This window comes from Oryctolagus cuniculus, chromosome 17 (assembly GCF_964237555.1).
Source record: "Oryctolagus cuniculus chromosome 17, mOryCun1.1, whole genome shotgun sequence".
Classification (NCBI taxonomy): domain Eukaryota; kingdom Metazoa; phylum Chordata; class Mammalia; order Lagomorpha; family Leporidae; genus Oryctolagus; species Oryctolagus cuniculus.
In genome coordinates this window covers 22,998,530-23,023,401 of record NC_091448.1, presented here as the reverse complement: position 1 = coordinate 23,023,401, position 24,872 = coordinate 22,998,530, and the positions used below count along the sequence as shown (strand labels likewise).

The window sequence follows — 24,872 nt, the reverse complement described above, 5'->3', positions numbered from 1 at the left end:
GGATGGAAGACCTCTCTCTCTCTCTTTCTCTCTCTCTCTCTCTGCCTCTCCTCTCTCTGTGTAACTCTGGCTTTCAAATAAATAAATAACTCTTAAAAAAAAAAAAAAGAAATTCTGGATTAGAAACCCTGGGGTAACTGTCACACAGTTAAGCTAGACAGTTGTCAGAGTTCCTATGAAGGTAAGTGAGTAGCTATCATTCTAGCAATATATGAAGGTTTCTCAGAAGTTCAAGGTTACTTTCCTTTCTGGGATTTCATATTCTCAATTGTTTCTTATATGTCCCATCATGGTGAGCAACGAGTAAAAATTTTTAAGATAATATGTTTAGTAGCTTCTGAACTACACACTTCTCTGATTCGGTATGATATTTCTCATTTCCTTACACTACTTTCTCCAGCAACCAGGAAACATGAAGAACTCAGGCTAAAATTAGGAATAACAGGTGTCTCTCTGGAGTTTGCATTTATAAAAACCTTTCAAGTACAAAGAAAAATGACAGCTAACGATGTACCAACAATCCAGATACAATGAAAAATCTGCACTGTGTCTTTCTTTCCTGAAAGTTAACATATTAAGGAAGAAGAATCTGAAAATGAACATAATTAAACATCATTCAAATCAACACTCTTCAGGTGAGACTCTGCAAACTAAACAGCTTTAGACAATGGTCTGGGTATTTTATTGTTTCTGAATGATGACTTCAGTTTTATAGGGAGACAGGAAAAAAGATTCATTTAAAGTATAATGTCCAAGTCTAGAGAGATTACAAAAGAAACAGGGAGGAAATATCATAAAAGAAATCATCAAAATGCTCCTGGTTGTTCCTAAATTAGCTAATATACTGATTTAGTATGGAATGGAAATTACTTTTTTTTTTTTTTTTTTTGACAGGCAGAGTGGACAGTGAGAGAGAGAGACAGAGAGAAAGGTCTTCCTTTGCCGTTGGTTCACCCTCCAATGGCCGCCGCGGCCATTGCGCTGCGGCCGGCGCACCGCGCTGATCCGATGGCAGGAGCCAGGAGCCAGGTGCTTTTCCTGGTCTCCCAGGGGGTGCAGGGCCCAAGCACTTGGGCCATCCTCCACTGCACTCCCTGGCCACAGCAGAGAGCTGGCCTGGAAGAGGGGCAACCGGGACAGAATCCAGCGCCCCGACCGGGACTAGAACCCGGTGTGCCGGCGCCGCTAGGCGGAGGATTAGCCTAGTGAGCCGCGGCGCCGGCCGTGGAATGGAAATTACTTTAACACTAGCACGGGGTGGGTGTTGTACACAGCAGGTTAAGTCATCGCTCGAGACTTCTGCATTCTACATTGGAGGGCCTGGTTCGAAATGGAATACTCTGCTTCTGATCAGCTTCATGCTTATCTGCCTGGGAGGCAGCAGGTAATGGCTAATTCCTAAGTTCCTGTCACTCACATGGGAGACCTGGATGGAGTTCTGGCTTTGGCTTGGTGCAGCCACAGCCGTTGCAGGCATTTGGGGTGTGAATCAGCAGACAGAAGGTTTCTGTCTCTGTCTCTCTTTCCTTCTCTCTCTGCCGTTCAAATAAATAAACCTTGATTTTAAAATACCATAACAAGGTGAAGTTTTTTTTTTTTTTTTTTTTTTTTTTTTTTTTTTGACAGGCAGAGTGGACAGTGAGAGAGAGAGAGACAGAGAGAAAGGTCTTCCTTTGCCGTTGGTTCACCCTCCAACGGCCGCCAAGCTGTGGCCGGTGCACTGCGCTGATCTGATGACTGGAGCCAGGTACTTCTCCTGGTCTCCCATGGGGTGCAGGGCCCAAGCACTTGGGCCATCCTCCACTGCACTCCCTGGCCACAGCAGAGAACTGGCCTGGAAGAGGGGCAACCGGGACAGAATCCAGCACCCTGACCGGGACTAGAACCCAGTGTGCCGGCCCCGCAAGGCGGAGGATTAGCCTAGTGAGCCGCGGCGCCGGCCCGACAAGGTGAAGTTTTAATATTGTTTTTGGGGTGTGGTGGTGGTAGTGATGGTGGTGATTTCAAGGGACACTTGGGTCCACTTACATAAATAAGCATACTTTATAAGATCATATTACCAATCTAGCATATAGTAGATTCCCAAAAAATACTTATTAAATGGATGAACACACAAAAAGCCAGCTTATAAAAAGATGACAACTGTTAACACTCCTTTATTTTATTTTATTAATTATTATATATCTGCATTACAAAAAGGACTAGTAATGGTTCATAAAGCAATCTTCCCGGGGCCAGCGCTGTGGCATAGTGGGCAAAACCTCCACCTGCAGTGCTGGCACCCATATGGGTGCCAGTTCGAGTCCTGGCAGCTCCACTTCTGATCCAGCTCTCTGCTATGGCCTGGGAAAGCAGTAGAAGATAGCCCAAATCTTTGGGCCCCTGTACCCACATGGGAGACCCACACAAGTTCCTGGTTCCTGGCTTCTGATGCACCCAGCTCTGACCATTGCGGCCAGTGGATGGAAGATTCTCTCTCTCTGCCTCACTATAACTCTGCCTTGTAAGTAAGTAAGTAAATAAGTAAATAGGTAAATAAATAAATAAATAAATCTTTTTTTAAAAGCAATCTTCCCACAACAGAGATCATATTCTTTATATTACTGGCAGCCAGTAAGATTATGTTTCACTGTTTTATCACAGCAATGTCAACTGCCGAAAGTGGGTAAAATATACTGAAGAGAATGATTTAAGGAAGAAAATCTGCTTTGCTCTATAACTTTCCTGTTTTTGTTTTTTCTAAATCTAGCTATAAGTTAAGAATATGAGAAAATAATATGAAAATTAGACACTTAAGAGGCACGTGTGTATGTGTATAAAACCAGAAAAACATAATAAAATACAACTTCATTACAATTTTGAGTAAAGCCTAATACTTTATGAATGTTCAATGTTTTTTCAACTCTTCTGTTTACATTATGAAAATAGGATTAGAAAAAGTCAGAGATTGCATATATAGTATAATCTCATCACAGAATTACAAGGGCTTGGGAATTTTATGGCTGGAATACCATGCTTGAGAACATAACATTCAAGTAACATCGAAAATAAATGGTCAGTTTTCCACATGGGCTATCATCATCAGTGTCAGGAAAGGGGGATGTCCCCTGTAACCGGTCAATCATTCTTACCCTGGAGACTTGAGCACAGCGACACAAGGTAACGACATCCAGAAAAGAAAATATCCTAAAAAGAAGAGGAGACAAATTTTATTGTATGATAGTTTCTTTATATTTTAGCCTATAATAATTCACTTTCCACATATACATGTGTGTACACACACATACACACAATCTTGAACAATTTACAAAGATAATAATGCCTGCATAAAACACAGTGGAAGAAAATATTTTTTAAAAAGATTTACTTATTTATTTGAAATGCAGAGTTACAGAGAGAGCAAGAGAGAGAGAGAGAAGAGACAGAGATCTGCCATTCACTGGTTCACTTCCCAAATGGCTGCAACAACAGCTGGAGCTGGGCGCATCTAAAGCCAGGAGCCGCTTCTGGGTCTTCCACATGGGTACAGGGGACAAAGTACTTGGGCCATCTCCCACTGCTTTCCCAAGCACATTAGCAGTGAGCTGGATTGGAAACGGAGCAGCCAGGACTTGAACTGATGCCAATATGGTATGCTGGTGCTGCAAATGGTGGCTTAACCCTCTAGTGCCGGCCCCAGAAAGTACTCTTTTAGTTTACAATGTACATATAAATGCTGCACAAAATTACATCAAAGGACAATGATTTCTGACAGTATTTTTTTTTAAAGTGAAGAAATTTTCCCACATCTAGTTATCAAAGAAATAGGCTTGATTAGTGTTATAAATAATTTTGTGACAATGGATAAAATATTTAATAAAACCTAAAAAATAGCAACTATAAAATGTGAATTCTTTGTTTAAAAAAATTTGTTAGGGGCCAATGCTATGGCATAGCAGGTTAAGCTGCTGCCTGCAGTGCTGACATCCCATATGGGCGCTGGTTTGAGACCCAGCTACTCCACTTCCAATCTAGTTCTCTACTATGGCCTGGGAAAGCAGTAGAAGATGGACCAAGTCCTTGGGCCCCTGCACCTACGTGGGAGACCCTGAAGAAGCTCCTGACTCCTAGCTTCAGATTGGCGCAGCTCTGGCTGTTGTGGCCAATTGGGGAGTGAACCAGAGGATGGAAGACACCTCTCTCTCTCTCTCTCTCTCTCTCTCTGCCTCTTCTTCTCTGACTTTCAAATAAATAAATAAATCTTAAAAGAAATTGTTAGAGAAGCCAAGAGACAGACACAGAGATTATCCATTCACTGGTTCACTTCCCAAAGTAACAGCCAGGGCTGGGCCAGACCAAATTAGGAGCCTGGAACTCAATCTGGGTCTCCCATGTGGCAGGAATGGAAGCAAGTACTTGAGCCATCACCTGTTGCCTCCCAGGGTGCACATTGGCAGGAAGCTGGAATGGAGAGTGGAGACTGGACTCAAAACCAGGCACTCCAGTAAGGGATGCTGATGTCTCAAGCAGCATCATACTTGCTAGGACAAACACCTACCATCAAATTTCCATATATTTAATGATATTTTAGTAACTTACAAAACTCTTCAAAAAGCAACAATGTTAAGAAATACTGCTGGACCTGGCTCCTGCCTTCGGATAGGCGCGGTGCGCCAGCCGCAGCACGCTGGCCGCAGCGGCCATTGGAGGGTGAACCAACGGCAAAAGGAAGACCTTTCTCTCTCTCTGTCTCTCTCACTGTTCACTCTGTCAAAAAAAAAAAAAAAAAAAAAAAAAAAAAAAAAAAAGAAATACTGCTGGAAGTTTTTTTTAGTCTTATAGAAACTAAATATATATTTACTTTGAAGTAGACCAATAATTTATCTGTCTAAAACCTGATAAACTATACCTTAAACCATTTGTATAAATAGGTCAGAGATTCTTGGGAATAAATAGGACACTTATATTTGAAGCCCTCTTCACTCATGAACATTTTTTTTTTAAAGATTTATTTATTTGAAAGGCAGAGGCAGAGGGGCCGGCACCCTGACTCACTTGGTTAATCCTCCGCCCAGTTCTAGTCTTGGATGCTCCTCTTCCAGTCTAGCTCTCTGCTGTGGCCCGGGAAGGTAGTGGAGGATGGCCCAAGTGCTTGGGCCCTGCACCCACATGGGAGACTAGGAGGAAGCACCTGGCTCCTGGCTTTGGATCGGCACAGCGCCGGCTGTGGCAGCCATTTGGAGAGTGAACCAGTGGAAGGAAGACCTATCTCTCTGTCTCTCTCTCTCTCTCACTGTCTAACTCTATCTGTCAAATAAATAAATTTAAAAAAAAAAGAAAGAAAGAAAGGCAGAGGCAGAGAGACAGAGAAAGAGAGAGAGGGGTCATCCATCTGCTGGTTCACTCGCTAGATGCCTGCACAGTCAGAGCTGGGCCCATACCCAGCTTCTTCTGGGTCTCTCACGCAGTGCAGGGGCCCAAGAACTTGGGCCATCTTCCACTGCTTTCCCAGGCCATAGCAGAAAGCTGGATCTGAAGTGGAGCAGCCAGGACTTGAACTGGCACCCATATATGGGATGTTGGCACTGGCAGGTGGCGGCTTCACCGGCTACACCACAGAGCCAGCCTCTCATGAACAATCATAAAGTTCATGTTGATCTGAATGACAAGCTAAATTTTTCTGATAGTGGCAAAAAAGTACAGTATAGCATGTGCTTAACAGATTTAAGTGAATGAAAGTTCATTTTGCTTTAAGGATAATATGAGGGTCAGTGTGGTAGTGTAGTGGGTAAAGCTGCATCTGTGATACTGGCATCCCACATGGGTACTGGTTGATGTCTCGGCTGCCCCATTTCAAAACAGCTCCCTGCTAATGGCCTAGGAAAAGCAGCAGAAGATGGCCCAAGTGTTTTGGTGCCTGCCACCCATGTGGGAAACCCAACTGAAGCTCTTGCCTCCTGCCTCTGGACCTGACCTAACCTGGGCCACTGAGGCTATTTGGGGAGTGAACCCACGGATGGAAGGGTTCTCTCTCTGTCTTTCCCTCTCTCTGTAACTTTGACTTTAAAATAAATAAATAAATAAATAAATAAATCTTAAATAAAAATAAAGAATGATATGATATTCCTTGAGATAACTGGAAATATCTAGAGTATTACATAATAGAGGTCAGTATTAGTTTGGAAGAGGCAGGCCAAATATTCTAGTCCATAGTTAGCTCAAGCATAAAAAAAAAAACCTTCTGAGTTAGTGTAAAAGAACAAAATTTTGTTGTTTGGTGATTAGGGGCTATCAGTCACATTTTGGAACTTAGAATAAGCTGAGTTAATACAATTATATCCAACAGAAAATCATGTGCATTTTATAAATGTTTTCAGGCAGTGGTTTAACCTGTTGCACCCCAATTAGTAAATGTTTTCTCCCATTCTGAGGTTGTCTTTTCACTGTTGACAATGTATTTTAATACACAAAATTTTTTAATCACTAGGTAAGTCCAATTTATCACTTTTTTTGTTTTTCTTCTTTTTCCAGAACTTTTGGTATCACACATAACAAATTCTTGTCAAAACCAAGGACATGAAGCTTTCTCTTATTTTCTTCAAAGAATTTTTCTAATTTCAGCTCTTACATTTAGGCCTTTGATTACTGTATTGATTGAAAGTTCCAGCTTCATTCTTTTGCATGTGGATATTCTGTTTCCTCAACACTATTTATTGAAACTATTGTTCTTTTCCCATTGAATGGTCTTGTCATCTTTCTCAAAAAATCATTTGGCCCTTTTCACTCAAGAAGCCTCCATAATACAGGGTCTGGAGTTGTAGCTCAGCAGGTTAAGGTGCCTGCAACACTGACATTCCATATGAGCTCGTTTAAGTCCTGGCTGCTCCACTTTTTTTTTTTTTTTAAAAGATTTATTTATTTATTTATTTGACAGGTAGAGTTACAGATAGTGAGAGAGAGAGACAGGTCTTCCTTCCTTTGATTCACTCCCCAAATGGCTGCCACAGCTGGTGCTGTGCCGATCCAAAGCCAGGAACCAGGAGCTTCTTCCTGGTTCTTCCATGCAGGTGCAAGGACCCAAGCACTTGGGCCATCCTCCGCTGCCTTCACGGGCCACAGCAGAGAGCTGGACTGGAAAAGGAGCAACTGAGACTAGAACCCTGTGCCCATATGGGATGCCGATGCCACAGGCGGAGGATTAACCAAGTGAGCCATGGCGCTGGCCCCTGCTCCACTTTCGATCCAGCTCCCTACTAATGTACTTGCAAAGGCAGTGGAAGATGGATCAAATGCTTGGGTCCCTGCCATTTATTGAGAGACCTTAATGGAGTTCCAGACTCCTGGCTTGGGCCTGGTCCCACTCTAGTCATTGCGGCCATTTGGAGAGTGAACTAGCAGATGGAAGCCATCTTTGTCTCTTGGACTCTCCCTCCTCCTTTGTGTCACGCTTTCAATAAAATATTTTTTTAAAAAAAGAACCCTTTTTATGAGAAGATTCCTGAGTTCTTGACTCTTTTCCATCAGCTTATGTATCTGTCTTATGACAATGCTATCCCACTCTAAGTATTTTTAGTTTTGGAGCAGAAGTTACTTTTAGTGACTTAAGTAGTTGGATGATGTCAGAAAAACAAGTAGAATGGGGCTAGTGCTGTGGTGTGTGGGTTAAGTCACTGCCTAAACCTCTTCTTATCCAGCTCTCTGCTGATGTGTCTGGGAAAGCAGCAGAAGATGGCCCAGGTATCTGGGCCCCTGAACCCACATGGGAGATCTGGAAGAAGCTCCAGGCTTCAGATTGGCCCAGCTCTGGCCATTAAGTCCATTTCGGGAGTGAACCAGTGGATGGATGATTTCTCTCTCTCTTTCTCTCACTCTCTGTAACTCTGCCTTTCAAATAAAATAAATAAATCTTTATTTTTCAAAAAGATTTATTTTATTTGAAAGGCAGAGTTAGAGAGAGAGATTACGAGAGAAAGAGAGAGATTACGGAAAGAGAGATCTTCCTTCTGCTGATTCACTCCCCAAAAGGCTACAAAAGTGGAGGCTGGAACTCCATCTGGGTCTCCCATGCAGGTGCAAGTGCCCAAGCACTTGGGCCATGTTTTGTTGTTTTTCCCAAGCACATCAGTAGGGAACTGGATTGGAAGCAGAGCAGCTGGGACTTGAACTGGTGCCATATGGGATGCCAGTGTCACAGCAGCCTAACCAGCTGCGGCACAATGCCCACCCCAATAAATAAATCTAGAAACAAACAAAAACCAGTAAAAATAACTAAATGTTAGAAGAAACATATCTTACACTTCTAACACATTATTTCCTCTAATAGAATCCTGATATATTTTGATTTGCACTGCTATGGCCTGGGAAAGCAGTAGAAGATGGCTCAAGTCCTTGAGTCCCTGCAACCACTGGGAGACACAGAAGAAGCTCCTAGGTCCAGGCTTTGAATCATCTCAACTCTGGCCATTGTGGTCATTTGGGGACTGAACCAACAGAACTGAAGACCTCTCCCAGACCTCTCTGGTTCTACCTCTCTCTGTAACTCTTTCAAATAAATAAAATAAATCTTAAAAAAAAAAAATGAGCTGGAGGGGTTAAGCTAAGGGTAACATACTAAGTAAATAATATCTTTTTGTGCAATCTCAGCAAGACACCAATAAGGGGCAGAGAAGTCAAATCCCAGTGAAAAATTATGGTGAAATAATGAAAAAAAAAAATAGGTGTCTGTAGGCAATCTATAGTAATAGTTAGAAAGTCTGCCTCCTCTAAAGAAAGAAGTCTAGAAATTTTAAATTTTCGGTTTTTTTTAATTTTCAGCTTACCTAAAAGGAAAGGAAAGCATTCAGATTCAGAGGGTGCCAAATTTCACGTATTTATTGGAAAAAAACATATTTTTGTTGTTTAGGAATAAAATATGTGAAGAGTACTACACAAAACAGGAAGGGATGAGTATTGTACAAAACATAAACCAGAGTGATATCATACAATAAGTGACAAGAGAAAGCCTTAGGCACAGTTGTTTGATTTGGGGCCTGAATGATCAAAGGTTTGAAACAAGACTGCCAAAGTCTGGGGAAAAGAGCATTCCCGGTAAGTGAGCACTGAGAATATGAAGGTCTGCTTGAGGATCAGAAAGAGACAGTGAGGGGCCAGCGTTGCAGCACAGTGAGTTAAGCTGTGACACCAGCATCCCATATCAGAGCATTGGTTCAAGTCCCCACTGCTTCTCTTCTGATCCAGCTCCCTGCTAAAGTGCCTGGGAAAGCAGCAGAGGATGGCTCAAGCCCTTGGGCCCCGCATGCACATGGGAGACCCAGAAGAAGCTCCTGGCTCCTGGCTTCAGAATGGCTCAGCTCTGGCTATTTGGGGAGTGAAACACTGGATGGAAGACTGACCTCTCAGTGTCTCTACCTCTCTCTGTAACTCTGACCTTCAAATAAATATGATAAATCTTAATAATAATAATAAAAAAAGAGTGAACCAATGGATAGAGATCTCTGTCTCTCCTTCCCTCTGTCATTCTGCCTTTCAAATAAATAAAATACTTGAAAGTCACAGTTACACAGAGAGGAGAGGCAGAGAGAGAGAGAGAGGCCCTCCATCTGCTGGTTCACTCCCCAGTTGGTCGCAATGGCCGGAGCTGTGCCGATCTGAAGCCAGGAGCCAGGAGTCCCTTCAAGGTCTCCCACACGAGTGCAGGGGCCCAAGGACTTGGGTTATCTTCCACTGCTTTCCAAGGCCACAGCAGAGTGCTGGATGGGAAGTGGAGCAGCCAGGACTCGAATCAGCACCCACATGGGATGCTGGCACTGCAGGCGGCAGTCCCACCCACTATGCCACAGTGCTGGCCCCTAAAAAAAAAAACAAATCTTAACATAAAAAAAAATCAGGTTAGAAGAGCAGCAGCAGCAGCAGAAAAATTCTTTACTGGGTTCTTATGAACCAGGCATCACTTTAAGTGCTCTGTACTACCACAGTGACTACTCACAATCATCTTGTGAAATAGCTAGTACAATAGCTGGTACTATTCCCCTTTTACAGATGAGGCTGCTGAGCGAAGTTCAGAGTTGGACAGAGTTCAGATTATGTCAGAAGGGTTTGTGCACATAAGAAATTTCTCCGGTTGTATTCTAAGTCTACGGCATGCCAAAGGTGGATTTTAGGCCATGAATGATATTATCTAATTCATAACAGGAACAGATTACTATAGCTGCTATGTGCAGAACAGAATGTCAGGAGATCAAAGTGGCATTAAGGCTACCAGTAAGGAGATCACTGCTATTGTCTAGTTAGGTCAAAAAGGCTTAGATCAGATCTGTTGCACAGGAGATGTAGAGGCTAGAGCAGATTTGCTAGGACTTGATGATGGACCAGATGGGAACAAGGGAATGCGAATAAGGTACAGGTGGGTGGTTAAAGGTATCATTAACCTGAGCATGGAACATTGAGGAATAAATACATTGCTGGCTTACCAGGAGGTTTGTCCTGGATATGTTTTTTTTTTTTTTTAAGTGGAAATAGCAGACAATATGCTATAGATCTTAGAGATATAAAACCTTTAACAATTTAATAAAGCTGCTGGAGCATTCTATTATTTATCTGTTTTATATTATTTTCCTTCTTTTATTACACTTTACTGTCCTTTCAAAATGTGATCCTCCCAACCCCCCCAATACCCCATTTCCAAGTCTTACCTGACTTATCTGTTATCTCCTTTTCACCTTTTCAGTTTTTTTTTTTTTTTAAGATTTGTTTATTTATCTGAAAGGCAGAGTTACACAGAGAAAGGAGAGGCAGAGAGAGAGAGAGAGAGAGAGAGAGAGAGAGAGATCTTCCATCTGATGGTTCACTCCCCAGATGGCTGCAATGGCTGGAGCTGTGCTGATCCGAAGCCAGGAGCTAGGAGCTTCTTCCAGGTCTCCCACGTGGGTGCAGGGGCCCAAGGACTTGAGCCACCCTCTACTGCTTTCCCAGGTCATAGCAGAGACCTTGATCGGAAGTGGAGCAGCTGGAACTTGAACTGACACCCACCTAGGATGCCAGCGCTTCAGGCCAAGGCATTAACCCACTGTGCCACAGCACCGGCCCCTCACCTTTTCAGTTTCTAAATGGCAGATAAGGGATAGAGTAGAAACCTAAACATGGGCTGCATCTGGCTCCTGCTCTCACAGCCTTTGCAGTACACCAAGCTCCACAGAGACAGCACCAGGGCAAGTGAAGGAAATAACTCAACACGGGCAAAGGGGATCCTGAGAAGCTGAGGAGCAAAATATTGTCAAACACATTACTTGTGCAGACTTGCTGGGAGATGCACAAGAAGATGCATCCATTAACTCCTCAGAGTTTTTTTGTTTTTTTTTTTTTTTTTTTTTTTTTGTTTTTTTTTTTTTTTTTTTTTTTTACAGGCAGAGTGGACAGTGAGAGAGAGAGACAGAGAGAAAGGTCTTCCTTTGCCGTTGGTTCACCCTCCAACGGCCGCCGCGGCCATTGCGCTGCGGCCGGCGCACCGCGCTGATCCGATGGCAGGAGCCAGGAGCCAGGTGCTTTTCCTGGTCTCCCATGGGGTGCAGGGCCCAAGCACCTGGGCCATCCTCCACTGCACTCCCTGGCCACAGCAGAGAGCTGGCCTGGAAGAGGGGCAACCGGGACAGAATCCAGCGCCCCGACCAGGACTAGAACCTGGTGTGCCGGCGCCGCTAGGCGGAGGATTAGCCTAGTGAGCCGCGGCGCCGGCCCCCTCAGAGTTTTCTAAGAAGTGCTCAGAGAGTTTTAAAACCATGTCTGCTAAAGAAGGAAAAATGTGAAGACATAGCAAAGGAAGACAAGGCTCCTTGAGAGAAAGAATCTGTATCCCTCTGCAAGGAGGAACAAAAAAGTTCAAGGATCCCAATGCACCTGAGAGGCATCCTTTGGCCTTTTTCTTTGTTATATTTTTAAAATATTTTATTTATTTGCAAGGTAGAGATACATATAGAGGGAAGGAAGGACAGATAGAAAGGTCTTCCATCCACTGGTTCATTCTGCAAATGGCCACAACAGTTGGAGCTGGGCTGATCTGAAGGCAGGAGCCAGGAGCTTCCTCTGGGTCTCCCATATGGGTACAAGGACCTCAAGCACTTGGGCCATCTTCCATTGCTTTCTCAGGCCACAGCAGAGAGCTGGATCGGAAGAGGAGCAGCCAGGACATGAACCAGTGCCCATATAGGATTCTGGCACCTCAGGCAGAGGCTTAGTCTACTATGCCACAACACTGGCCCCAGACCCTTTTCTCATTCTGTTCTGAGTATTGTCAAAAAAAAAAAAAAAAAATCAAAGGAGAGTATCAATGATTTATCCATTGGCAATGTTGCAGCCTTATGAAAAGAATGCCAGTGAGCTGAAGGAAAAAAACAGAAAAGGATACTGCTGAATACTTAAAAAACTGATGCAGCAAAAAAGTGAGTTGTCAAGGTTGAAAAGAGCAAGGAAAAGAATAGGAGCAAGAATAATGTGATGATGATGATAAGTTGGTTCTAGCGCAGTTTTTTTTTTTTTTTTTTTTTCCTTATCTATAAAGCATTGGGGGGACTGGCACTGTGGTGTAGCTGCTAAAGCCACCACCTGCAGTTCTAGCATCCCATGTGGGTGCCAGTTTGAGATCCGGAGGCTACACTTCCGATACAGCTCTCTGCTGTGGCCTGGGAAAGCAGTGGAAGATGGCCCAAGTGCTTGGGCCCCTATACCCACATGGGAGACCTGGAAGAAGCTTCTGGGTCCTGGCTTCAGATTGGCCCATGTCTGGCTGTTGTGGCCATTTGGGGAGTGAACCAGCAGATGGATGATCTCTCTCTGCCTCTGCCTCTCTGTAACTTTGTCTTTCAAATAAATAAATAAATCTTAAAAAAAAAAAAAGCATTTAGGGTACAGCACTGTGGTACAGTGGGTTGAGCCTCTACCTGCAGCGCTGGCATCCCATATGGGTGCCAGTTTGAGTCCTGGCTGCACCACTTTTGACCTGGCTCCTTGCTGGTGTGCCAAGGGAGAGTAGTACAAATGGCCCAAGTGCTAGGGCCCCTGCACCCATGTGGGAGGCCCCAAGGAAGCTCCTGGCTCCTACCTTTAGATCAGCCCAGCTCTTGCCATTCCAGCCATCTGGGGAGTCAAGTGGCAGATGGAAGACCTCTCTCTCTCTCTCTCTCTCTCTCTCTCTCTAACTCTGCTCTCAAATAAATAAGTAAATCTTAAAAAAAAAAAGGCATTTAATTCCTAGGACACAACTCACTCCTTTTAAAGAAAAAAAAACCTGAAATGTAAGAGCTGTATAAGATTTTTTAAAAACTATACAGAGTCTTTGTACTTTTTAAAAAAAGATTATTCATTTGAAAGAGTTACAGAGAGAGGAGAGGCAGAGAGAGAGAGAGAGAGAGAGATCTTTCATCCGATGGTTCATTACCCCAATTGGTCACAACGGCCTGAGCTGCATCGATCTGAAGCCAGGAACCAGGAGCTTCTTCAAGGTCTCCCATGTGGGTGCAGGGGCCCAAGGAGTTGGGCCATCTTCCTCTGCTTTCCCAGGCCATAGCAGAGGGCTGGATTGAAGTGGAGCAGCTGGGTCTAGAACCAGCATCCATATGGGATGCCAGTGCTTCAGGCCACGGCTTTAACCCACTGTGCCACAGCGCCAGCCCCCGTTTGTACTGTTGAATGTGTATCTTTAGATAACCTGTCATGGTGATAATTTCAACAGCCACTAACCTTGCCTGGTACAGTATGCAGGTTTTAAGTTGGAAATTTAAAGCAGGTTCTTACTGGTACACAGTACAAATTATTTATATGTGGGCATGGTAGTTTTTTCATCTCCAGTTGTCTCTGATACAAAATAATACAAAATACAGGGGTCGGCGCTGTGATGTAGCGGGTTAAGCCGCCACCTGCATTGCCAGCAGCTCACATGGGCATCGGTTCGAGTCCCAGCTGCTTCACCTCTGATCTAGCTCCCTGCTATGGCCTGAGAAAACAGTAGAAGATGGCCCAAATCTTTGTGCCCCAGCATCTGTAGGGGAAGACCCGGAGGAAGCTCCTGGCTCCTGGCTTCAGATTGGCGCAGCTCTGGCCTTTGCAGCCCTCTGGGGAGTGTACCAGTGGGAAGACGACCTCACTCTCTCTCTACCTCTACCTCTCTGTGGCTCTGCCTTCAAATAAATAAATAAATCTTTTTTAAAAATACAATAAAGGGCCGTCGCTGTGGCTCATTTGGTTAATCCTCCGCCTGTGGTGCCAGCATCCCATATGGGCGCCGGTTCTAGTCCCAGTTGCTCCTCTTCCAGTCCAGCTCTCTGCTGTGGCCCGGGAGGGCAGTGGAGGATGGCCCAAGTGCTTGGGCCTCTGCACCAGCATGGGAGACCAGGAAGAAACACCTGGCTCCTGGCTTCAGATCGGCGTAGCTCCAGCTGTAGTGGCCATTTGGGGGGTGAACCAAAGGAAGGAAGACCTTTCTCTGTCTCTCTCACTGTCTAACTCTATCTGTCAAATAAATAAATTAAATAAAAATACAATAAAAGCATATACAATGGCTGGTGCCGCGGCTCAATAGGCTAATCCTCTGCCTGCGGCGCTGGCACCCCAGGTTCTAGGCCCGGTCGGGGCGCCGGATTCCGTCCCGGTTGCCCCTCTTCCAGGTCAGCTCTCTGCTATGGCCTGGGAGTGCAGTGGAGGATGGCCCAAGTCCTTGTGCATTGCACCCCATGGGAGACCAGGAGAAGCACCTGGCTCCTGGCTTTGGATCAGGGCAGTGTGCCGGCCTGTGGCCGCGGCAACCATTGGAAAGTGAACCAACGGCAAAAGGAAGACCTTTCTCTCTGTCTCTCTCTCTCACTGTCCACTCTGCCTGTCAAAAAATAAAAATAAAAAAAGCATATACAAAATAATTGCAGTCTGTTAACTTGAATACCACTCTGTAATACCCAAAAAAAACCCTGCAGCTATTTTATTGACATTCTGAATGATTCTAAGTAAATATAATTTTTATTAGTTAAAAAAAAGAATCCTAAATATGAAAGGCTGAATGTCTTAACAATTATAATTCTGTTGTTAGGATGTACTGAATTGTGTTCTCAATGTCAAGCACTCAATGAATTGGCCTTTTTTCTGGATTTGGGTATTATAAAACTTTTTTTCTTAAGGAGAAGACAAATACAGTCATTGAGCTTCTCTATTCATGTAATAAGAGCTTTGTCTTACCTGTCCTAATTTGGCTCTCTAATAAGATGAATGTGATAATCTTGAGTGCATACGTCTCTTCCATTACTCCATGAATCTACTGTCTAAATGTTTAATATTATTTAGCAACCCTTTGACCTCTATTTGAGGTACTTGACAATGAAGAAATTTATTTTATTTCAAAAGATAGTCACAAAGACAGCAAACGAGTGAGAAAGCAAGCGAGAGAGATAGTCCATCTGCTGGGTCACTCCCCAATAGCCCAGGCTGGACCAGAAGAAGCCAGGAGCCAGAAATTGTACCCAGGACTCCCACGTGGGTAGCAGGGGCCCAGATACTTTAGCCATTTTCTGCTGCTTTCCAGGTAGCTGGATCAGAGCTGCTGGGACTCAAATTGGCACTCATGAGATGTTGGCGTTGCAGGTGGCAGCTTAACCTGCTGTGCCAAAATGCTGGTCCCAACAATGAAGCTAATTATCTGTAAAAGCCTGAATGTAAATTTTAGTGGGGTAATCTACTAAACTAAAACCCTAGTCTAGTAGGGTTTTGGTAAGAGATATTGTTTCTTCACATTTTTTTCTTTTTGCTCATAAGAAGAATTCATTCTTACAAAAAAGTTAATATTAACTTAGAAAACATCAAAACAATTCCTTATGAGTCTGTAGGAAAATCAAGAAGAAATGATACTGTTATCTCTAAATTATAGGACAGAATACTAAATTATATTTAGTATCTTCCTGTTTTTCACTATCTCCAGGCCAAGCCTCTTATTTTTTTAATGTTTATTTATTTGAAGGCAGTGACAGAGACAGAGTAAGAGAGAGATCTTTCACCTGTTGGTTCTCTCCCCAGATGCCTGCAACAGTAGAAGCCAGGAACCTGAACTCTAACTAGGTCTTTAACATGGGTGGCAGGGGCCTAAGCACTTGAGCCATCATCCCCATCACTACTAGGACTTGAGCAATGCACTCTGATATGGGATGTGGACACCCCAAGTAGCAGCCTAACTGGCTGTCCCTGTGCTGTAACACCTGACATCAGGCCAAGTATTTTAGGCGAAGTGTACAGTGGTTTATTTTCCTCCATAATTTTAACTCTTCACATAAAGATACAGAAAAGTGAAAATGTATAAAAGGTTTTCTAAGTTGTGGGGAGCAATCCGGACTGGACTAAGTTACTGGAATTAAGACTTATTCTATGCATCTGCTCTCCCACAATATGGCGCTGGGAGAGAAGAAAACAGCTTCTGCACAGCTGCCTCCAGTTCAGCCAATAAACTGTAGGACTTGCTCCTGATTGGAGGAGAGCAGCATACTCGGCATGTGGGCAGCCGAGTTAGGATTGGCGGAGGAGGACTATAAAGGAGGAGAGAGACGGCATGCACCAGGAACATCTAAGGGGAACATCTAAGGGAACACCTGTGCAGCCCCCAAGAGAGCCGGCCGGCGGTGTGCCGCTCCCCTGCGGAAGTGGGGAATGTGGCAGGGGGAACCGCCCTTCCACGGAGGTGGAAGGGACGGTAGCCAACCCGGGAAGAACCAGCAGCAAACCCGGGGAGGGCCGAGCAGACAAAAGAACAGCGCAGGGTCCTGTGTCGTTCCTCCACGAAGACGGGGAGCGACACTAAGTCTTCCCCTCTCATTTCTTTTTTTCCTTAAAGATTTTATCTGTCTGTCTAGCTACCTTATCTGAAAGGCAGAAGAGGGGCTGGTATTGTGGCACTGCGGGAGAAACTGCTGCCTGTGATACCAGCATTCCATACTGGCAGAGCGTTCCTATCCTGGATGTTCCACTTCCAATCCAGCTCTCTGCCATTGCACCTGGCGAAACAGCAGAAGATGGCCCAAGTACTTCCGCTCCTACCACCCACATGGGAGACCCGGAAGATGCTCCTGGCTTCGGCCAGCCTAGCTCTGGATGTTGCAGTCCTTTGAGAAGTGAACCAGCAGATGGAAATGTGCACATTCCCTCTCTCTCCTTCTGTCTAACTCTGCCTTTCAAATAAATAAAATAAATCTTTAAAACACACATTCATGGTAGTACACATCTATAAAATGTCTACTTTGTCCCTGAGACAGTCATTGCTGCTTGTTTGTGAGTCTTCCCATAAATATTCAGCTTTTGAAGCTACACACACACACACACACACACAGCCTTGTTGTCTAACTGGTTTATGTAGTAACAGACATGTAAATAATTTCTCATCATCAAATATTATTATCTGTCTCTGAATATCTGTGCAAACACATAGGCCAACAGTCTTTAATGCCTTGTGAGATATCAACTCTTGAGCTATATTTTTATTTTGATAGAAAGGAATATTTTAAATTAAAATATTTTTCAGGGAGGGCCGGCGCCGTGGCTCAATAGGCTAATCCTCCACCTTGCGGCGCCGGCACACCGGGTTCTAGTCCCGGTCAGGGCGCCGGATTCTGTCCCGGTTGCCCCTCTTCCAGGCCAGCTCTCTGCTGTGGCCAGGGAGTGCAGTGGAAGATGGCCCAGGTGCTTGGGCCCTGCACCCCATGGGAGACCAGGAAAAGCACCTGGCTCCTGCCATCGGATCAGCGCGGTGCGCTGGCTGCAGCGGCGGCCATTGGAGGGTGAACCAACGGCAAAGGAAGACCTTTCTCTCTGTCTCTCTCTCTCACTGTCCACTCTGCCTGTCAAAAATAAAAAAAAAAAAAATAAAAAAAAAAATATTTTTCAGGGGTAGGCATTTAGCCTGACAGTTAAGATGCCTCCATCTCACATGGGTGTACCTGGGTACAATGCCCAGTTCTGGCTCCTGACTCTAGCTTCCTCCTAAGGCAGACCCTGAGAGGGAGCAGTGAAGGTTCAAAGTAATTGGATTCCTGCCATCCACATGAAAAATCTGGATTTGAGTTCCTGGCTTCTAGCTGCAGCCTGGGCCTAGCCCCAGTCCTTGCAGGCATTTGGGGGGGTTCTGTCTCTCAAATAAATACATTTAAAAGTTTATAAAACATTTGCCAGTAACTTCTTTTAAAATAAAAAGACCCTTATCTTTTGATGTAGATCTGTATTTTCATATCAGATTTTTCTGCCTTCTTCCATTCTTTCCTACCTGAAGACAGTAACAGAAACAGGGAAGATAGGCTGAGCCCAAACCATGGTTCACCAACTTCTGACTTAAACATTCCACATAAAAATCTTAGCATAAGACTTTGAATTCAGTTCATTATTATACAGATGGGATTATTAAAGTTCAGACTGATTTCTGATAGTGTCCTGTCTAGGACATCCAGGATAAATATTCTGCAACAAAAATAAATAAATGCAGCTTGGAGGACAATACAGATGTGCAGTCATAACTTGTTATTTGTGGGGACTGATTCCAGGACTCCTGCCCCCACCCCATAACAAAATCCAAATATTCAAGCCCTGTATAATAAATGGAAAAATATTTGCATATAAATTTACAAATCCTTCCATATACTTTAAATAATCTCTAGATTCTTTATACCTAGTACAATGTAAATGATATATAAAGATGCTATATGATATATATGATATATAAAGATGCTGGCAATGCAGGTGGTGGCTTAACCTGCTACACTACACTGACCCTAACTTCTCTTGATCAAATGCACATTTAACATACTGTATAAAAGCTAATGTTAATCTATAGTCATTCCCTCAAATAAGTGTAGCACAAATGAAACTACCAGATTCATCATTTTAGTACACTTCAGTACAAGGAAATCAGATATCTTATTCATAATAAATCACTGCTTATTGATAATTCTATGATATATATTCAAATTTATCCCAGTTTGAATTAGTATTAGATTTTCAATTTGAAATTAAATCAGATTTTCATTAAACAATGCCTGGCTACAAGACTGACTATCTATCTTTTTATTTATTTTTGAAAGAAAGAGAGATCACTCTCAATTTAGTGTTTTCCTTTCCAAATGCCAAAAACAGCAAGGAGCCAGGAACTAAATCTCTGTCTCCCATGAGGGTGGCAGAGACCCAAGTACATCACCTGCTGCCTCTCAGAGTCTGTATTATCAGGACGCTGTCTCACAAATAGAACTGGGAATTGAATGGAGGCACGCTGATACTGAATGTGCATCTCCCAGTTGCTGTTTTAACCACTGGGCCCCATGCCTAATCCAGACCATTTTAATAAATGTATCTCCTGCTTAATCTCAAATGTTTTTGGTATGTGTTTTGTTGGAAAATAATTACTTTCAAATCAAGAGACTGAATATCCATCCCGTTTGAGGAAAGATAATTTAATCATTCCCTGAATGCTTCAAAGATGGTACCTTCTACCTATGTCTGCACATTGTAGAAGGAGCGGACAAGACTGGAGCTTCTGTTACGAAGGCCTAAACCCCGTTCCTGATTCAATCAGTTCTTAAATCCCACCTCTTGATGCTATTACAGTGGTGATCAGGTTTCAACATATTGATTCTGAGGGGACAAAAACATCTTGTTGTAATATGGCCATTTGTTAAAACTCAGTGGAGGGGCAGGCATTTGGTGCAGTGGGTTAAGCTGCCGCCTGGGACACGTGCATTCTACACCAGAGTGCCTGGGATAGTGCCTTCCCTCCCATGCAGCATGCTGCTAATGTGCGCTCTGAAAGGCAAAGATAATGGCACAGCCTAGGAATTGATCCCAGGCACTCCAGTATGGGATGTGGGTGTCCTAAGCTGTATCTTATCTGCTGTGCCAAATGCTCATCTCTCATCTATTTTAGACAAAGAAAAATAAAACAGATATTCATTGTTTCCACTTAAGTTTAGAAAGTTCATCTCCAACCCAATTACACATACATATCATTTATTATGTCAAAATTATGACCCAACACCAAGAGCTGAAAAATAATGAAAACATTTCACAATCTAAGTACTAATTATCCTTTTTCTGAAATTGTATTTTGTCTTTTAGGGCATGCATGGGCTCAAGCAGTCTGATTATTTCACATCATTTTTACAGTTATCAATATCATCCTACAAAGGAATCTTGGAGAAACAAGTCATTTCACAGTGACTCTTGGAACGCACATAGAGTCATTGTCTTATAAACACTGACATTCATTTTATAAGAAGTACCCCTAAACAATTGCACATGGTCCTGCTCTGAAAGGACATATTGTCAATCCTGCAAAGTGAATTTTATATTATGCAAACAGTGGGTTCCAGCTTGCTAAGCCATTAATAATAATCTCTGCTTGAAAGGAAAAAAGGACAATCAGTAAGTTAGTTAAAGTTAAGAGGAAACAGGAACACTTGCTTAATTCACTGGTTATCTTGTTGTAATGCAAGGAAACAGGGTGCTTCTAACAACAAACCTCTCCTATTGTATGTTAACATATGCTAGATTGAAGGCTGTAATATGTAACTTAAAAACTAACTAAACTAAATGTTGTGTAATTACTAAACTGTATTTTTTTTTTTTGACAGGCAGAATTAGACAGAGAGAGAGAGACAAGAGAGAAAGGTCTTCCTTCCGTTGGTTCACCCCCAAAATGGTTGTTGCTACAGCTGGCACTCTGTGCTGATCCGAAGCCAGGAACCAAGCACTTCCTCCTGGTCTCCCATGCGGGTGCAGGGCCCAAGCACTTGGGCCATCCTCCTCTGCACTCCCTGGCCACAGCAGAGAGCTGGACAGGAAGAGGAGCAACTGGGACAGAATCCCGCGCCCCAACCAGGACTAGAACCTGGGGTGCCGGCGCTGCAGGCGGAGGATTAGCCAAGTGAGCCGTGGCGTCAGCCCACTAAACTGTAATTTAAAAAAGCAAATGCAGATACAGTACAAAATTCAAAGCTGAGCAACAAAATAAGCAATGACAGTAACAACATAACTCATAGAATAAAACAAGTGTCCAAGAGTCCATACTACAAACAAATGGAAAAGAAAGAAAAGCTCTTCTAATTACTCAATATAGATATAACTGCAAATTCAAACTCCTGGTAAATACTATAGTGACAACTGATGCTAAAATTAACCAACAAAAATGAGTAACAGAACATCTACATAGTTACGAAACACATTAATTAAAAGGGAAAAATAATTTTACAGTGGCTATGTGAAAGATACATTAATTAAGTAATCAAAACTAATGTCACCATGTATGTCTTGTTACAATACATAGTAAAGGTCACAAGACCATTTCTATAGTACACTTGCCAAAATACATAACTTGATTTAATTATAAAGGAAGTATGAGACAAAGCCAAATCGAAGGATATTATATAAAATAGCTAACCATACCATTTAAAAGTATCACAGTTATGAAAGACAAAAGACTAGGGAAATATCCAGATTAGGTTCCAGGGTCAGAAAAAGGTTACTGGTAGGAGGACAGTTAAGGAATCTGAATAAAGTTTGTAGATTTGTTGATAGGCACTATATCAGAGATAATCTCCTGATTTTGATAACTGAGGAAACTGAGGCATACTTGAATTATATTTTGCTAATTTTTGTTTAAGTATGACACAATTTCAAAGTGAAAATGTAAAAAGAAAAACATCTAAAGGAAAAATACAGGGGCCGGCACTTTGGCACAGTGGGTTAAAGCCCTGGCCTACAGTGCTGGCATCCCATACAGTCGCCGGTTTGAGTCCCAGCTGCTCCACTTCCAATACATCTCCGTGCTCATGTGCCTGAGAAAGCATCGGAGGATGGCCCAAGTCCTTGGATCTCTGTACACACGTGGGAAACCTGGAAGAAGTTCCTGGCTCATGACTTTGAATCGGCCTAGCTCCAGCTGTTGCAGCCATTTAGGGAGTGAACCAGTGTATAGAAGACATCTCTCTCTCTCTGTGTAACTCTTTCAAAAAAATAAAATAAACCTTTAAAAACAACATAAAAAGAAAAATACAGAAAAGCATAGTAGAAAATAAAAGTAAGATTTCCTTCTATTTTTTTAAAAGATTGATTGATTTACTTGAAAGGCACAGTTACACAGAGAGAGAATGAGAGAAGGAGAGGCAGAAAGAGGTCTTCCACCCACTGGTTCACTTCCCAATTGGTCTCAATGGCCAGAGATGCACCTATCCGAAGCCAGGAGCCAGGAGCTTGGGCCATCTTCTACTGCTTTCCCAGGCCACAGCAAAGGGCTAGATTGGAAGAGGAGCAGCCAGGGCTCAAACTGGTACTCATATGGGATGCCAGCACTGCAGGCGGCAGCTTTACCCACTGCACCACAGCGCCCGCCCTCCTTCTATTCTTGTCTTCCAGCCACCCAGTTTCCCTTCCAGTAGCATCTGTTTCTAGTCTTGAACTATACATTTAAGTTAAGAGACAAAAACTCCATCTGGTCTCCTACATGGGTGGCAATGGCCCAAGGATTTGGGTTATCACTTGCTCCCTCCAAGGCACAACAGCACAGTGTTACAGTCACTAAGGTGGTCAGCCTTAGTCGCCTGATCACCCTTCCATAGCCTTAGAGAAAAAGCCAGTGAGGTTTGAGAGTAGTGTGAGTTACAAATTTCTCTTCCTCTGATTTCCCTAGTAATGTTCACTCTCTGGTAATTATATACCTCACAGCCCATCAACAGGGACTACAGTGAGGTTAATAATAATGAGTACAGCTAGAAAGAACCAGAGTAGTCAATCCTACAGTTTAAGGAACTGCAGAAATGTTACTTTAGTACCCCTTGTCTCCTGACTGGACATTCTTAGAAGCCTTCTTATTGCTCCTCACTCCTATCCTGCAATCTGAGCTTTGCAAAGTAGCCAGATGAATCCTTTAAAAATATTTTAAAGGCCAGATCATATTATTCTCTTGTCACATCATGAACACTCTCACATGCCATAATATGGAATCTGGGTTTCAGAGTGATACAATACAAAAACATAAACCACAACAAGTTACCAGAAAGTCAAGTAATTTCCCCAAATCTTGGTCTTAAAGTTAACCACTAAAATACAAAATACTTAACAGGGTCTGGTGATTCAGAGCAGGTTAAGCCTACCCTTGTGATGTTGGTTCCAGTCCTGGCTACTCAGCTTCTGATTCTGTGTTTCACTCCTCAAATGCCTCCACCAGCTAGGAACCCAATCCAATTCTCCAACATGGATGGTAGGAACCCAATTACTTGAGTCATCATTGCTGCCTCCCAGAACGCTCAATATCAGGAAGCTGGAATCAGGAATGGAGCTGGGACTTGAAACAAGGCACTCTGATGTGGGATAGGAGCAGTCATAGTGACATATTAACCACCTGGTCAAATGCATGCCCCATGCTTTTTTTGGACAGGCAGAGTTAGACAGTGAGAGAGAGAGACAGAGAGAAAGATTTTCCTTCTGTTGGTTCACTCCCCAAATGGCCGCTATGGCCGGTGCACTGCACTGATCCGAAGCCAGGAGCCAAGTGCTTCTTCCTGGTCTCCCATGCGGGTGCAGGGGCCCAAGCACTTGGGCCATCCTCCACTGCACTCCTGGGCCACAGCAGAGAGCTAGACTGGAAGAGGGGCAGCTGGGACAGAACCAGCACCCCAACCAGGATTAGAACCCAGGGTGCCAGCGCAGCAGGTAGAGGATTAGCCTAGTGAGCCGCAGCGCCGGCCTCAACTTTTTTTTTTTTTTTAAATAATTACTTACGGTGCCGGCACTGTGGCACAGCGGGTTAAGGCCCCAGCCTACAGTGCTGGCATCCCATCTGAGCGCCGGTTTGGGTCCCGGCTGCTTCACTTCCAATCCAGCTCTCTGCTATGGCCTGTGAAAGCAGTAGAAGATGGCCTAACGCCTTGGGCGCCTGCACCCACGTGGGAGACCCAGAAGAAGCTCCTGGCTTCAGATTGGCTCGGCTCTGGCTATTGAGGTCATTTAAGGAGTGAACCAGTGGAATAGAAGACCTCTCTCTGGCTCTACTTTTCTCTCTAACTCCTCTGTCTTTCAAATAAATAAAATAATTTTTTTAAAAAGATTTATTTATGTATTTGAAAGGCAGAGTTAACGAGAGAGAGAGGCAGAGGCAGAGAGAGAGAGAGAGAGGTCTTCCATTCACTGGTTTACTCGCCAAATAGCTGCAAAGGCTGGAGCAGGGCTGATCCAAAGCCAGGACTGCCAGGAGCTTATTCTGGGTCTCCCAGGAGGTACAGGGGCCCAAGCACCTGGGCCATCCTCCACTGCTTTCCCAGGCCACAGCAGAGAGCTGGATTGGCAGAGGAGCAGCTAGGACTCGAACTGGCACCCACACGGGATGCCAGAACTGCAAGTGGCGGCCTTATCTGCTATGCCACAGCACCAGCCCCCATCAATTTTTAAAATGAAGGGCTATAACTTTTCCATTCAGCTTCTTGGTCTATTCAACATTTTGTTCCAATAAATCACTTCATAAGAACACTGTGGCCGGTGCCGCGGCTCACTAGGCTAATCCTCCGCCTTGCGGCGGCGCCGGCACACCGGGTTCTAGTCCCGGTCGGGGCACCGGATTCTGTCCCGGTTGCCCCTCTTCCAGGCCAGCTCTCTGCTGTGGCCAGGGAGTGCAGTGGAGGATGGCCCAAGTGCTTGGGCTCTGCACCCCATGGGAGACCAGGAGAAGCACCTGGCTCCTGTCATTGGATCAGCGCGGTGCGCTGGCCGCAGCGGCCATTGGAGGGTGAACCAACGGCAAAGGAAGACCTTTCTCTCTCTCACTGTCCACTCTGCCTGTCCAAAAAAAAAAAAAAAAAACAAAAAAAAAAACAACAAACAAACAAAACAAAACAAAACACTGT

At 43.9% G+C, this 24,872-nt stretch overlaps 1 protein-coding gene across 3 annotated transcripts in view; it reads right to left on the bottom strand.

The window, feature by feature from the left end:
• FBXL20 (F-box and leucine rich repeat protein 20) overlaps positions 1-24,872 on the bottom strand; it is a 123,356-nt gene that overhangs the window by 48,273 nt on the left and 50,211 nt on the right. For all 3 annotated transcript variants that reach the window (XM_002719337.5, XM_051824905.2, XM_051824904.2), the window contains exon 3: positions 3,132-3,186. In XM_002719337.5, the coding sequence (XP_002719383.2) occupies positions 3,132-3,186 (55 nt within the window). The remainder of the gene's footprint in view (positions 1-3,131; positions 3,187-24,872) is intronic.